Source organism: Hibiscus syriacus, unplaced genomic scaffold (assembly GCF_006381635.1).
Source record: "Hibiscus syriacus cultivar Baekdansim isolate YM2019G1 unplaced genomic scaffold, ASM638163v2 tig00002840_pilon, whole genome shotgun sequence".
Taxonomy (NCBI): domain Eukaryota; kingdom Viridiplantae; phylum Streptophyta; class Magnoliopsida; order Malvales; family Malvaceae; genus Hibiscus; species Hibiscus syriacus.
In genome coordinates, this window is record NW_024061947.1 from 10,485,777 (window position 1) to 10,501,655 (window position 15,879).

At 33.3% G+C, this 15,879-nt stretch overlaps 2 protein-coding genes and 1 pseudogene across 2 annotated transcripts; all 3 read right to left on the reverse strand.

Annotated features, from left to right (window-relative positions):
• Window positions 1-1,181: 1,181 nt before the first annotated feature.
• LOC120152856 lies at window positions 1,182-6,623 on the reverse strand (annotated as a pseudogene).
• Window positions 2,988-3,503, reverse strand: LOC120157610 (40S ribosomal protein S24-1-like). Its single transcript, XM_039168698.1, has one exon. It carries the CDS (start codon window positions 3,415-3,417, stop codon window positions 3,013-3,015), a length of 405 nt encoding a protein of 134 aa, XP_039024629.1. The 5' UTR covers window positions 3,418-3,503; the 3' UTR covers window positions 2,988-3,012.
• A 6,952-nt stretch (window positions 6,624-13,575) lies between the features above and the next one.
• On the reverse strand, window positions 13,576-15,879 carry LOC120157619 (root phototropism protein 3-like). Its single transcript, XM_039168703.1, has 4 exons — window positions 15,716-15,879; window positions 15,563-15,632; window positions 14,058-15,164; window positions 13,576-13,963 (listed from the first exon to the last, which is right to left on the reverse strand). Exons 1-4 carry the CDS (start codon window positions 15,862-15,864, stop codon window positions 13,583-13,585), a joined length of 1,707 nt encoding a protein of 568 aa, XP_039024634.1. The 5' UTR covers window positions 15,865-15,879; the 3' UTR covers window positions 13,576-13,582.

The window sequence follows — 15,879 nt, forward strand, 5'->3', positions numbered from 1 at the left end:
ACCAGGCATTGCAAGAAAAGGCGGTCAATGGGACATTCCAAGCTCTCGTTGCCAATTTAGATCTCATTGGAATGCATTAGTTCAAAATAGTTCAAAGAAATATATGATCATTTTATGTGTTAGTCTCAGTTTTCATAATTTTTTTCCCACTCGGCACCATGACCACATAAGCTCGCATGCCCATTGATGATGATACATGTTCGTGGACTAGACTGATAGAATTGTTAAATATGAAAAGTTAAATTTATTATGATAGAATTCTTAAATATGAAAAATTGAGTTTATTAAAATATTTTTGAATAAGGACCAAGTTGATAGAATGTGTAAATTTTGTAGACTAAATATGTAATTATGCTAGTTTAAGTCACCTAGAGGTGGCAAACAGGTCATTCAGATTGAGTTATTTCGGGTCTAGATTATATTCGATTTAATTTTATTTGGGTTAGATCGGAATTGGTTCGGATTTAGTTCGGGTGTATGATAAATCAGGTCAAGTCAGGTATCAAGTCGAGTCAATTTTTGGATTGATTGTTTTTCGGTTTGGATCAATATCCGATCGGTTGACTTTCGGGTCAGGTTAATATCATATCGGTTAGATTCGAGTCAATATCGGATCAATTGATTTTCGAATTGGGTCAAATATCGGATCAATTGATTTTTGATTTGGGTCAACCTTTAGAACATGTCAATTCGGGTTGAATTTGTTGAGTTTAATCAATTACATATATCATTATTGATATATATATATTTTTGTAAAAAAATATTTTATCTTTTTTGTTAATATTATCATTTAAGCTTAATCCAGTCATAAGCCTAATAAAGCATATATAGATTTTCGGTTAAGATTAATTTCAATTTGGCTTACTTTTGAATCGGGCCAAATTCAATTTGATTTACTTTTGGATCTGATCAAATTCAATTCGATTTACTTTCGATTCAGGCTAAATTCGATTCAAGTTACTTTCAGTTTAGGTTAAATTGAATATGGGTCAATATTGGATCAATTAAATTTTGGATCGAGTATGGTTAAGGTCGGATATGGTCTAGGTTTCAGATCAAATTTGATCATTATATTCGGGTTAGTCTCGGGTATTAGGTCGGGTAAATCGATTAGAGTAATCGGGTTCGACTCAAGTTTGCCAGGTCTAAAGTCACCATCTAGCAGTAGTGACAAAAAAATGAAAATGCATAGGACATCAAATATCAAGAAACCCATCAAGTAAAAATGTGTACATTTTGACTATTGAAATTCATATAACCACCACATAAGTTATCCTGTATCTTGTTTTCAGACGATCAAAGACTTACACAACACAAATCTCACGAATCATGCAGCAGCTGTTCATCGTTTTTGGCTCCATTCAGTCATCGACTGGCTATTTGTTATGATGCCATTCTCGTTCAAGTATTCTACAAATTCTTCTATGTGATACAACCATGCGCCTTCGGCATCAAGTTTGACAGTGAAGGGTCTATTGTCTGCATGACAATAAGACGTTAAAGGAATTAACCAATGAATTTGGTACACAATTTCATGCAGTAACCTGACATAAGAATTCGGAACACATCAACATTTGAAACCATCAGTTACACATTTGAAAGAAAAAGAGGTTGAGGTTACACAATAGAATCTGGCACACGTTGTAATCAGTTGCATAAGTCCAATTCACAATCAGCCAAATCATCATTCATATCCAAACTTTAACATTCCATGTCAGATTATGAAACCATACTGTATTATCTGTGACAATGACTAGTTAAAACATTCCAATGAACCACCAAGAACAATCTCAAAAAGGAAATAGCGTAAGCTCAAAATGAAAAACAGAAAATAGAAAATGGATTAGCAACAAAAGAATCCAACTATTTCTTCCTTTTTTTTTAAAAAGTATGAATTGATAAAATAAAGTTGTTAAGATTATGAATTAAAAAAAAAGAAAGCAAAACGTAGGGATGCCAGCGATTGCTCCTGATCCTAGACAACCAAAGAAATAAAGTGGTAGCAAACAGTTCAACCTCACAGTACTAAAAATGAGTTGTCTAAGCGCTCTCATCTCTTGGCTTTGTCTTATTGTCTATCTCGATATCACTCGGGGGTCACGGGAGAAAAATAATTAATTGGGTTGAAAGTCTTTTTCAGGACTATGGGATTCAAACCCAATTCATCACGATTTTCCTTTTTCCTTTTATGTAACTGATTCGTCCCAAGAAGTTAAAATTATGAAAATCAGTATGTATCAATTGGTTAAGAGGTATACTCTAATTTACTTTTCTTTTGCACTGCCTACTTTAGAAGGTCAAATGCATCCAAGTAACTACAGATGCGACATGGGGGAATTTGATCTCGGGTAATAGAGTCATGCATGACAAAATAGAGTTAATGCAACATAGTCTTGCAGTAGCATTAAGTTTTCTAATAATTCACAGTTGATGGCAAAATAAAGCAGATTCAAATGTATATGCAAGCAAGACTGTCTAAGAAAAGGTGATATTGAAGCTTTTATAACTTACTTCAGCAAACTCCAAAAGTTGAGACAACGTATCCCTAGAGATTGCTTTGTTATGTCGAGCCTGGTTCAAATGGCATCATAGCATAAAATTAAAATGCAATTAGAAAACAACTAAAAGTAGAGATTGATGTAGAAGAAATGCAAGAAACCTCATAATTTTTTATAATATCTGGAAAACCTAGATGGTCAGAAGGGTAGTACATGCAATTTTTTGGAGCTTACTACCAAATGCAAAAATTGCATCTTTTACGAAAGGAACAATGAAAAAGTACATCAATTTCCAAATTTTCAGCTAAAAGTTCAAGGTAAAGATATTCCTAAGAAAACAAATACCTACGAGATCAACTTTTTTTTGGATAGTCGGACCGGAATCCGGTTTCCGAAACAAAATGGAAATCTGGTTCAAGAACACCTAACACTTGTGACTAGTAAACAACAGCTGCGAGAAAAGATTGACAGCATGATAGACATAGATTTCACCTTATCCTTCATCCCTTTCACCTCACTTTTTCTTCGATGCTTCACTGGCCTTGGTCTTCTTCACTCCACGGATCTTCTTAGCCCTGTTCTTCCTTTCCTTCATTTGCTTCCTTGATTTCTCCACCTTGGTATCGAGTCCATTCCTGATCAGCCTGTATTTAGGCTCATATTTCTTCGCATTCTCGACAGAATCATATATCAAACCAAATCCGGTAGATTTACCACCTCCAAAATGAGTCCGAAACTTGAACACAAAGATCGAATTTGGGTCCTTCACCTCATACATTCTACTAAGCTTCTCCTTCAGCTCAGCCTTGGAAACATTGGGTCTCCCAGGATGCAAAACATCAATGATAAATTGTTTTCTGGAAAGTAGCTTGTTCGTCATGAACTTCCTTGTCCTAATAGTCACTGCCTTGTCCGCCATGGCTAAGCAAAAATCTACCTTCCTGGTTTCGACGCAGTGGAATCACCAAAGGATTACAAACAGCGGCAGCAGCTCAATGAATTATCACCTTTTTCTGCAGAAATATCATATCTGTTCATAATTTAATTTACAATTTTACATCTAAACAATGAATATTATACCTTAGAACTATTACCTAAAGAATAAAGTTTAACTTATTGCAGGTCAACTGCAAATTTACTCCAAATTAGTAATTGTGACCATGAAGGAAAAAGCATAATGTTTCTAAGGTACCTGTAAGAACTGGCACCAATGATCAACCAATGGCCACTGCTTCTCAGCAAACAATAATTGCCACATACCAATTGCAGTATCCAATGCCAAAGATTTCTGACCCTGAGAGTACATGCATACAGCTTATGTACCCATTACTTTCAGGGCAATGCATCTTTTAGCACAATGATATTCTAGTTGATTTAGAAAGCATTAAATCATCAAGTTCAAAGTAGACTTATTTTTAAATACATAGCAGAGAAACAAAATCAAGCTGAAGGCCAAAACTTTGCCTTTCGTAAGAACAAATATTCAAAAAAGGGATCTAATACAGGAATAACCATGTCAGGCAGACAGCCTCTGACAAAAAAAGGAACACCATTCCCAAAAAAAAAAATCTGCATGCAAACAAATTTTACCAAAACCATTCACTCGATTAGTGGAAATTCTCTCTGCCAAGAGAAAATGTACTATTAAGGAAGATTGGTATGAAAAGATGGTATACCTTTTCTTTTGCCCAGCCAAATGCAAAGTTATATATTTCACCAAACTTTTCTGCAGTCAAAAGAAGCAAAGATGAAAACAAGTGCACATCACCAAGAACATAATATGTTTACATTTAGAGTCGCAACATGATAATAAACCTAACCTATTTGACAAGCTAACTGTCTGCAAACATATGCGTGAGACAAGCTAAAATAAATTTTAATTGAACACTGAAATTAAATCTATAAAGCATTGATTACATTCATCACCAACAACATAATATGTTTAGTTTTAGAGTCGCAGCTAATAATAAACCTAACCTATTTGACAAGCTAATTGTCTGCATACATATGCGTGTGACATGCTAAAATAAATTTTAATTGAACACTGAAATTATAATCCATAAAGCATTGATCGTATGTTTATCTTTAAGTTCAGAGCGCATGAATGATATCCTCTCACGGAACTTCTCCAAAGAATCTACCCTGCCATGAAAAAAGTATTTCTTTCAGCATTATCTTCAGAGTAGATCAAATGTCCAATAATACCATTTCAAATTAGAATATTTTGAAAAACAAAAAGAATACAAATACTGACCCTAGTGCCTGCAACCCAGTGAAGAACTCTTGTTTGGAAAATTCACACATGGTAGAAGCCTTCCTGTGCCATGAAAGAACTAACTACAATTTACTACATTATTAGCATAGCTGTCCACAAAATATTGAAATCAGATAGGAACAGCTTGTAAAAATAAATTGACGTCTTATCAAAGCTCCTACAAGGTTATAACTTTCTAGTGTTAGTATAACATATATTCTCAAGTACCCAAAACCTGTAGTCATTTTCATTTGTCATTACCATAAGAGATAAAAAAAATCAGTGATAGCCAGAAATGGTGAGCAAAAATTCAAACCTATAATTTTTTCATCCCATTAGCTTGTGTTAGAGTTAAAACCTAGCTCTCACAAACTCTAAATAGCTGGCAAGCCATTAAACTCCAACCAGATACTTTAAAAGGTAATTTAGAAAGTGATTTATCGCCATTTGTCAAGACTGCTACAACTACGCATGTAAATCTTGAAACTAATAGTATTCACAATGAGGAAAAAAAACAAAAACTGAGGTCAACACACACATGCAGTGTAAAAGATAAGCGGCAAAGAGACAAAAGTAGCCAACAACCTCGGCCAAATTCTAAGACCTTTTGTTAAGACTTTGAAACCTTGGTAAAACGTAAGCTAAAGCAGATAATATACTTGCAGAAACATAATAAATTTTCTTCATATGAATGCCTTCTACTACAACTGATTGTGCTTCGGGATGCAGACATACCATAACAACATCTTGAGGATCCGCCTGTCAGAAAAAAAAGGTTCCCACATCATCCAAATTTTGAAATAAACATAATTTTATCTACATATGAAATAATAGAAAAGCAAAGCAAATGGGTCAAAATGCTACATCAATGCTTAATTGATTAAAAAAAGGCTACCTGAAGGTCATTGCATAGAAGAGTAATACCATCAACCAATATTATATCTGTGCAGGGATCTGAACAAAAATAAAAAAATAAAAAAAAATTCTTATGAAAAGAATAAAACGTGGTAATACATACAGCCGAGGTATTAATAAATGGAAAGTAAGTAGTGGATAGTGACTTCATAGATTTCACAAAATCAAAATATTAAAATATATCTATATCTCCAATAAACAGGAGAATTAATTGGCATTCTCTGTCAACCTTGCATCTACAATCCTAAAACAAAACAAGAAAATACGGCAAACCTCTATCCTCACATTTATATCATTATCTATTATTTTAATAGCACTAAAGAAAGGCCTATAAGAAGTACAGAGTACAAATTGGGGAGAGAGACAAAAAAATAGAAAAAAAACACTTGCCTTTATATCTGTTATAAAGCTCTTCCAAATGTTTAGTTTCAGGCTAACTTTTAATTTGTGGCTGACTGTAGAAAAAATCAAAAGCTCCTTCAAGATGCAAATCACTGGCCTTCAAAGCTTGAAGAGCAGCTTTTCAATGCAATTAAATAAAGAAATGAGTAAAATTCACGAACAATAGAAGTGAAAGTGAAAGCATCACTAATGCATTATTACAAACCACACAATATGTTTAATATAGTTTTTCAACTAATAAACAAAAAAAAATGAGGGGAAATGCCACACCTGAGGTATTTACAAATGCTATGAAAGTATATTAAATTGAGAAGGAATTTATGTAATCAGATAATATGATAGAGTTCTGAAGCAACCAGAAAAGGCTCAACTTTTAGAAAGGAATATAACAGAAAACTTACATTAAAATAACAATAGAGAAATGATTCAAATACTTTTTAAAAATACATAACAAAGATTAAAGGGTATTTTGAAAATCTAGGATCATATGGACTTTTATATGTTACCGCAAAGTTTGTGCTTTTAAGAAGCATACATAGTAAGGTCTCCTCCATAACAGTAGAATATACTTAATCTAGTTTTTCCAACTAATAATCAACAAGAATAAAGAGATATTCCACACCCATGGTATTTACAAAATAGGCATGAAAAGTAGCTTAAATTGAAAAGGCATGTGTAATAATGGATTATAAGGTAGGTTTCCTAATCAACCTAAAACAGTTCATGTTTTAGAAAGGAAATACAGAAAATATTTTATTAAAAAGTGGCTAGAGTGAATAAGCATAGAATTCATATGATTTTAAAAAGTGCTTGCTTAAGGTATTTACTTTGTCACGATGACTTCGGCCCAATTTGTACTGTCGAAAACAACAAAAACCATACGCATGAAATAAGTTATAAATTTCCACACGCACTAAGTGGATGCAGGTTCATGTGGCTAAAACATTTAAAAATAACAAATTGTTTTGTCATGAAGTTCATCTCTAAGAGTTAACATCTCACATTATGAAGAGAACTTAATAAGATTTAACCATTTAAGAAAATGGGGATAAAGGTTGGTAACGAGTTGGGTATGTCTCCAAACTAGGGATAAATATTTAAAACAATACATAGTTGAAATTGAAACCAACTCAGTTTTGTGCATTAAATTTAGCATAGACAGAGAGAAAAAGCCTGACGCAAACCCATGCAGAACAATGAAAATAATTCGGTACAAATCTAGATAAACAGAACACTGATGGATGATTTCTCTTCCGTCTGTCTTTTATGTTGTCCTTTTTTCAAATTCAGCAAAAACCCAATCTTTTTTTTTTCAGATAGCTCCCTCGATTATTGTTTTCTAGAACTCAAAATCCTATGTTTTTCCCCAAATCTGAGAACAGAGAAATATATATCCATAATAACCCAGAAGCAGAACTTACAGATAAAAAATCCTAAATACCGTGTGAAATCAACAGTTTCTATGTAGGATTAAGAAGCAGCAATCAAACATAAACAAACGAACCCAAAATCTATCTGAAAAAAAAAGGAAAAAGAGAGAACTAACCATTTTGGTTATTTTTGTGGGAAATAAAAACCTAAAATCGTCGTTAAAAGAGCATGGACAGAGCACTACATAGGAAATAAAGAGGGATTGAGATTTCGGTTTGGAATTAATCTCTGTGTTGAGTCTAGAAGGACCAGTTGTCTGAGTTTTTCTATTTACAAATGGACTGGGTCTGAAACCGGAAAAATATATTTTTGGGTAAAATACTATTTAGTCACCAACTATTGCAAAATTTCTGTTCTGATCATCTGTTGTTAAGAAGAATAACGGTGATAATTATACTTTTTAAGGCTTAGGGTTACTTTTGTCCACTTAATAGATCTAATTTATCATTTTTCACTCCTATGATATTTTTGGTATCAATTTAATTTCAAAGTTGCTTAATTACATTTATGTTTAAAGTATTTACTATTATTTAGGGTTTTAAGTTAGGGTTTAAAGGTTAAGGATTATAATTTAGAATTTAGGGTTTAAGATTTAGGGTTTTAAGTTAGGGTTTAAAGTATAGCATGATGCAATTAAACAACTTTGAGTGCTAAATTGATGTAGAAATACTATAGAGACGAAAATAATAAATTAAGTCTACTATAGGGATAAAAAATGACTCTTACGCCTATTTTTAACTTTAGGATTTTAACTAAAAAAAGTTACGATTTTTAATAGTTGTTCTTGAAAGTATGAAATCTAAAATTTCATGATTCGCTAAAGTAATGAAGTTCTATTACAAAGGGTAAAAGTGACCCTTAAGCATATTTTTAACTTGAGGATTTTTTATAGTTGTTCTTGTAAATTTGACAATCTAATAGTATGGGAGTAATTATATGTTGGGAAAATTGTGATAAATTGAAAATTTTGTAAGTGTAAAGTTGGAGATTCGAATAATGAATTTACTTATTCATATTATACTCAATGAGATCCTTACAACAATATCTCATATGTTCAAAACGGTTGAGTGATGAATGAGAAATTATTCAAATTGATGCTTAAAGTAAAATACATGTGAATTGTGTTGTGTCACGAAAATGAGAAAACTCATATCCTACATTGGTGGGATAACAATTATGTGAATGGTTTATATACATCAACTAACTTGCTAGCCATTGAATGACTTAGGTTGATATTGTGCCTCGCACGCAGGTGTAGGGGTGTAAATCCATGCATGTCGAATCCATCGGGTTGGGGGCAGACCCGCATGACGTAGGCGACGTGAATGTTCACTACGAATATTTTACCCACTACGAATTAAATATTTTCCTTAATTGTGACATATCTTTTTGAATATTCTGAATTAAAAATATATATTATATGATTTCCATTTAATTCAAATATTATTATATGTCTTGTAATTCAAAAATATATTTGATTAAATGCAGTATTAATTGATTACTTCCAAATTTATTTGTATACTCATTAATCACCTTACTTTCAATAATATATTATTTCCAATTCTTCTCTTAGGTGGAACTCTATAAATACTGTGTAAGTCTACTAGGTTAAACACAACTCAAAAACTCTTTTATTTCCTTCTATTTTTCGGTGATAACTTTAGGCAAGATATAGTTTGTGATCTCTGCAGATGTGATATTGTACCATGATCATCTTGTTGTTGTATCTTGGGGGAAAACAACCAAAAATCTCAAGTACTAAGGAGTGACCGAAAATTTGTCTTAAGGAAACTGTGTGTCTACAGGCCTCAACTAATTTTCTAGATCGTTATTCTATCGACATTAAAGTTTTGTTCTAAACTATATCTTTTGTTTATTAATAAAATTTGAGTTTTTTTCGTTTCGGATTGTTATATTGTAACAATCTTAAGAAAAAATTTACCTTCTACCTTTCTGAAATGATTCGAGACGATTCAAAAATCTTGAAGAAAACGTGAAAAGCAAATTAATTCATTTTAAGGATTTATTCGGTCGTTTTAACGGGTTTGCTTAAAGTGGACAAATATGTTTTAACAGAAATTGTCGTTGAAGTAACATTGGTTACTAATATTGATTATGTTTCTTTTACAAAATAATGGAAGTAACTGATTCCAATGGGTTACCCAGCTTGGATACTAGGATGATGATTCTGGTTCAAAATACAAATTTGAATATGAATCTATCGACAGTGACAATTAATGTAACGCCCCGAAACCTGGCTTAGTAGTTCGGGTCAAACCGAGACCCATAAACCGATCCCAAGGACCCAATAGAATGGTTGGATTTAGCTAATTAAGGAGTGGGCTTGAGTTGGGCCCAAGAGTTAATTGTGATTTTAATTGATTTTGGAGTCAAAGGGACTAAAAGTGAAATTACCTATTTTTATTTGGAAGTTGAAAAACATCTTCCCATATTATATGATTTATATGAACTAAAGCCCCCAAATATCTTACCAAACACTCTTCTTTATTTTTCCATTTTCTTCTCTTCCTTTTCATTTCACAAGTATAGATTCCAAGTATTTTCATTCTAGCTTAGTTAAGACAAGGTAATGTGAATCATCATCCTTCAAGCTTCAATTTAAACTCCATTTTGTAAGTTTTTAGCCATACTTTCCAAAATGGGATTTTGAGAGGTTTAATAAAATCTAAGGATTCTAGTTTATTTTGTTAGATTCAAGATGTAAGAAGTGTTCTAATCTTTATTCCCACCATATAGATAAATTAGAAATTTCTTTTTCATACCCTTGAATAGTGAAAAAGTGGAAGAAAGTTCAAAAGCTAAGGGAAAAGAGAAAGAACCTTTTGGGTGAGTTGAGGCTTTGCTATTAGCCAAGAAATTCAAGGTAACCACACATACAACTCTTTTATACTCTCTAGCGGGTCATTTTGGAATGTAAGGTAGCATAGAGATTGATATTAAAGCTTGATGAGCATGTTCATGGTATATGATATGTTTTATGTTATTAGCACACTTTAAAGCCTTAATTATGATCCTTATTGATTACATAAAACATTAAGGACATTTGAGAACCTCAATATAGCAATGTGAGTAGGTTTAAGTGCCCAAAAAGGACAAGTTCAAGGGAAGGTATCAGTACTGGAGGGGTTAGTACTGATATTATTCGTGTTACAGGCTTAAAATTTTAAAGTTCGTGAGGGTAGTATCGATACCCCTTTAAGGGATATCGATAATGGAGGTTTGGTATCAAGACCAGGATGCTTGGTATCAAGACCTATTTTTCATAATGCCATTTTGGTGTCAATACTCTAGGGAGTATCGATACCCAAGGTCCCTGTATCGATACTCCCCACCTGAGTATCGATGATACCCCTTTTATTTAAGAAAATTTACCCCTGGGGTTTTGATACCTTGGGTAAGGTATCAGTACTCAATAGATAGTATTGATATTGTAAGGCCAGTATAAATACCAAAATTTTGTTTTGGCCTTCAAATTAAGAGAAATTGTAAAGGTTAGTGAGGTTTCCCAACAAGCTCTTTTTACTCTCAAATAAAACTACAAGTGGAACAATAATAATGCTTAATTACACATAGAAACAAAATTAAGTAGGGTAACATAAAACTAGCCTTGTTTGACGCTCGAGAAACGATTCGGACACCCGAGTTCCCTTAGAAATATTAAGAGTGTCGAAGTATATAATCAGTCTGAATATCATTAGGTAGTGTGTAAGACACTTTAAAATGACTAGCTAGGACGCAAGGCCGGACACTCGCAAGGTGTGTGCTAGTCGAGGGTGTTATGTATGATGTAAAAATTTCGAGCCTCATCCTCAGTAGACTAAAGAGGTGCGTGAGCTTCGAGATACAAAAATTCCTCACCCGCATCATGATGTCTACCATAGAGTACAAAGTGAGTATACGAGTATAGTCACTATATTATTTTATTAGTTGGCTTGAGTATGTTAATGAACTCCTTTTTGTATGATTTAGTTATTAGTGTGACACTGGGTTAATTAGCTCAACATTTGGAATTTGTTTCCTTACGCAGATTCATAGATGTAGCAGTTGAAGACCTTTTGTGCAGAAGTAGATCCAGACCCAGATTTCAGAGCAGTGTACATCTCGGTTTCTTCTTAGAGGGCTTGTATATTTGTAACTCTATTTTGTATAATCAGTCGTAACTCATTTTAAAATTATGGTATGTATATTCTAGAATGTTATTTTGGGAGCTCCCGATAGTAAATTGTTTTATATAAATATTATTATTTATTTTATCATGAGAAATTTCAAATAAATGTTTTCAATTGAGCATGTTAAAGAAAATTTTAGGTAAGTTATTGTGGTGGTTTCGTGTGACACTCTTATTAGTCGACTGTGTATCGTACTGGTGTAGGGTGTTACAATTAACCACAACGAGAGTTTGTTGAAATTTTATGGACAAAATTTCAAGATATGACAACAAAATATGTGGTTCTATCTAACCACAGTGAAATATGCTAAGTTTTTTAAGGAATATCCTTCTGCCTTTTAGGAATGAGAAGGAGAATGAGAGGTTAACATTATTACTGCCTTTAATATGGTTGAAACTTGAAAGCAATTTGACTACATATGTTGAAATTATATCCTGAACAATTTGCAGGATTTGTTGAATCCAATGTACTATGGTTATCCAACATCAAGGAAATTGTGGGAGGTAATGGACCACAAATATCAAACTAAAGGTATTGAAGCTAAAAAGTTTTTAGTTATCAAGTTCTTGAAGTATACTATTTTGATTCTAGACTAATAATGGAACAAGTGGAGAAACTCCAACTGATTATTCATGGAATTTTGGCTGAAAAAATGCTCATTAGTGAATCATTCCATGTGTCAACTATTATTGAAAAGCTACCTCCGGAATAGAATGACTTCAAGAATTACCTAAAACATAAAAGAAATGAAATGATCTTAGAGAAACTAATTGTCGGGCTTTGAATAGAAGAAGATAATAAATGTCGTCAAAAAGCTCAACAAAGAAACCTTCAAAGAAGTTAAGACAAATGTGGTAAAAATAAGGACTTCAAAAAGGGAAAACATCCCGATAATAGGTCAAAGTTGTGACCTAAAGGTGGAATTTCCAATAAGAAAAAATTCTAAGGAAAGTGCTACAATTGTGGAAAGATGGGGCACAAGTCTACATGCCTAAACTAATTTTCCAGATCGTTATTCTATTGACATTCGAGTTTTATTTTAAATTGTATTTTTCTTTATTAATAAAATTTAAGTTTACTTTATCGCCTCAGATTGTTATATTGTAACATTATAAATTAATATATTTTTAAAAAATTAATTATTAATAATATGTATATATTTTATAGACATAATTATTGAAATGGCCATTCAGCTCAGTTGGTAGAGCACAATGTTCTTAACCTTAAGGTCGTGGGATCGAGTCCCACGGAAGGCATTTCATAATTCGGATGTCTCTTACGGAAACTGTTGAGAGCAGTCTACTATTTTACCTTCCCCTTACCCTATACATATGAGAAAAAGGGGACAACCATTTTTATAGACATAATTACTCTAAAACGAATTTTTTAAAAAATAATATTCTTTTTTACTATTGAATTCATTTAATATATTGAATAAAACAATAAAGTTATGTGTCTAGTGTCCACGTTTATTTTGTGGATTATTATGCTTTTGTTTTATTATGTCTTAATATAAAAATAAGTGTATAAAGAATGTCTCGAAAAACGTTTTAGTGTATAAAGAATTTTTCGTTTAAAGTATATGCCTAAAGTTTTATCTGCTACATTTTTAGGTATCTAACGTTAAAAAATTGTTAAGTGATTCGTGTTACATCCAATTTTTTTTAAAATAAAATATTATTTAAAATTATTTCTTTAAAAAAATCGGACGTGACACTTAATGATTTTTTTCAACTGTAGGAACCTAAAAGTGTAATGGAAAAAACTTTAAACACATATTTTTAACGAAAAAATCTTTAAGCACCAAAAGTTAATTTTGAGTATTAAGCCTTTTATTATCTATGTTTAGAGACTGCCCCTAACATTTATCAACAAAACTTAGCTTTTATTTTCTACTTGAAGCATGAGCTTTTAACTTGTTTCTCAAGCTTTAATTTACACATTTGCAATTGATTAAGTTGCATCTTCATATTCTCCACCTCTCTCCTAATCATTTTAATCTCATTTTGAGATGTTGCGAATCCCCTCTCTAGAACTTTGTTATTATTCACTTTCAACATAGTTCGAGTCGTTGTTCTCAGATTAATGTTCGACCTAGTAACCAACATTGATCTAGCCATCATTACTTGCTCGAGAAGCATGAACTCAGTCACAATCTTCAACGGCAATCGATCGTTCCTCATTGCATGTTGGCGTGCATCTTCCGATAATCTGTGATACTCCATTGCTGTGCACACACTTGCTCGTTCTTCCTCTGTTAGACTCGGATGTGCCTGCACAGGTATCACATTTTACATATAAAGATGTTAGATATACTTAAAATGATACATGTACAAAAACTGATTTGAAGATAGCAACTTATGTTACCTTGAGGTACATGTCAATCGCTCGATAGAGACTGTTATCGGACGATCGAGCATTTTTTGGTAATGCATCGAGGAGCGATTTGAAGTTATCGACTGCAAGGTTAAGTTCTCTTGCAACCATAGCAAGATAACCATCGATCAACCTTCCAACATTGCATAGTCTTGCCCCAGAGTTTTTCATGGACAAGACAACATAAGCTTGGACCACCCTGATCACAATTCCGACATCATGCGTGGTGTCGTCGCCATCTTCATTGTTTTTAACCAAGAGATCTTGAACAGAACATTGCTCCAACATGGAAGCTACTCTTGTTTCGAGTTTGTCGGACAATGCCAAATCAATTTTCGTTGTTAATCCTAACTTGAGAAGGCAAAGTAGAAAGTTACACGAAACCGAATTTTTCTCCCTCGGAAGCATGTTGATTAAACTTTCGACAGTAATTCTTTGTAGCTTTTGAGCCAGATGTTTAGGTACCACTAGTTCATCGAATACAAATGTTTTTCTCGGAAACCATTTCGCCATCCAGTGAGCTATACACAATCCGATGAGCTCCGGTTTCGTCCCTCTTCGTTTAATCGACTCGATCACTTGGATGAAATGATCGATTCGAAGGGTCGAAATGTCTTGGAACCACCAAGTATTGGTTGAGTCTCCTACATTAGAGTTCCCATTGCTATTTTCTCCTCCTGGAGTGAAAGCTTTCGGGACAGTCGAGGCCTTCCAAGCGATGGCGTCGGAGCATCGCTTCACGATTCGCAATTCTTTGGCCCAAGGTGACACGGATTCACAGCTTTTGAGTACCTTAAAAGTGTCTTTCCAAGATGAGAAGATTGCAAAGCTGAGAAATGCCTCTGCCTTTGGAATGAGATTTCCATGGTGAAGATCATCACTCATTTCCAAGAAATTTGCAGCGCAATGGAGTGGAGCGATGGTTGTCGCCGTTACATCAACGTTAAAGCCGTAGCAGAAGTTGACGACGGATTCGAAGGTCTTGATTCCGCCGGGAAGGTCATCAAGCAGAAGCTTGAGTGAGCTAGCTCCATGCGACTCACTTCGTTTTGCAAATACAAGTCTATTCAAATACCCACTTTTCGAAACCATAGCTAGCTATACAAAAATAACAGAATTTTTAAATAATGGATTTAAAGTTAAAATCAAATTAATAAAAATAAGATATATTCAGAAAAAATGGAAAAGAACACTGTAATGTATGTTGATTTTTTTGTTAGTATGGAATGATTATAAGATACTATCTGTTTGAAAGATTATCAACCATTTGATAATGAATGTTCAAACACTTGCAAATGTCGCGCTCAAATTTAGAACAACATCTAAAGATAATAATCATATCTTAATTACGAGTTTGTTTGGTTCGTGCGCTAGACCTTCTGTTAACTAAATATATAGATGTGAAATATAAATTATAATATATTAAATCATTAATCATTAAATTAGAATTCCATGCTTCACTAAAGAAAGATATAGTGTACATACTTGTGGCTCACCTTGTGCAAGTGAAATCTAAAATCTCCAACCTGCACCACCAAATCACTTGCAACTTTTGCCCTAACAAACCTGCAAGACCACATGAAATTAACACACAAAGCACATAACACCAACATATATATACATACATGAGAGAGAAATAAAAAGCTAACCAGTTGTTGTTTCTTCTTTCCAGTTGCTCAGCAACAATAGCAGGGTCGGGTGGATAAATGACACAGCGGTTGGGCTTCCCGCCCAGCACCGAATCGTGGCTCGGGTATTCTTCCTCCACCTCTCTGCAACTCATCATCTTCAACCTCATTCTTCTTCCTCTTTT

Coding starts and splice junctions, on each gene's coding strand:
- LOC120157610 (XM_039168698.1), bottom strand. CDS start 3,417: ATGGCGGACAAGGCAGTGACTATTAGGACAAGGAAGTTCATGACGAAC.
- LOC120157619 (XM_039168703.1), bottom strand. CDS start 15,864: ATGAGGTTGAAGATGATGAGTTGCAGAGAGGTGGAGGAAGAATACCCG. Junction 15,633..15,715: donor GAAAGAAGAAACAACAACTG/GTTAGCTTTTTA, acceptor GTGGTCTTGCAG/GTTTGTTAGGGCAAAAGTTG. Junction 15,165..15,562: donor TTAGATTTCACTTGCACAAG/GTGAGCCACAAG, acceptor ATTTTTGTATAG/CTAGCTATGGTTTCGAAAAG.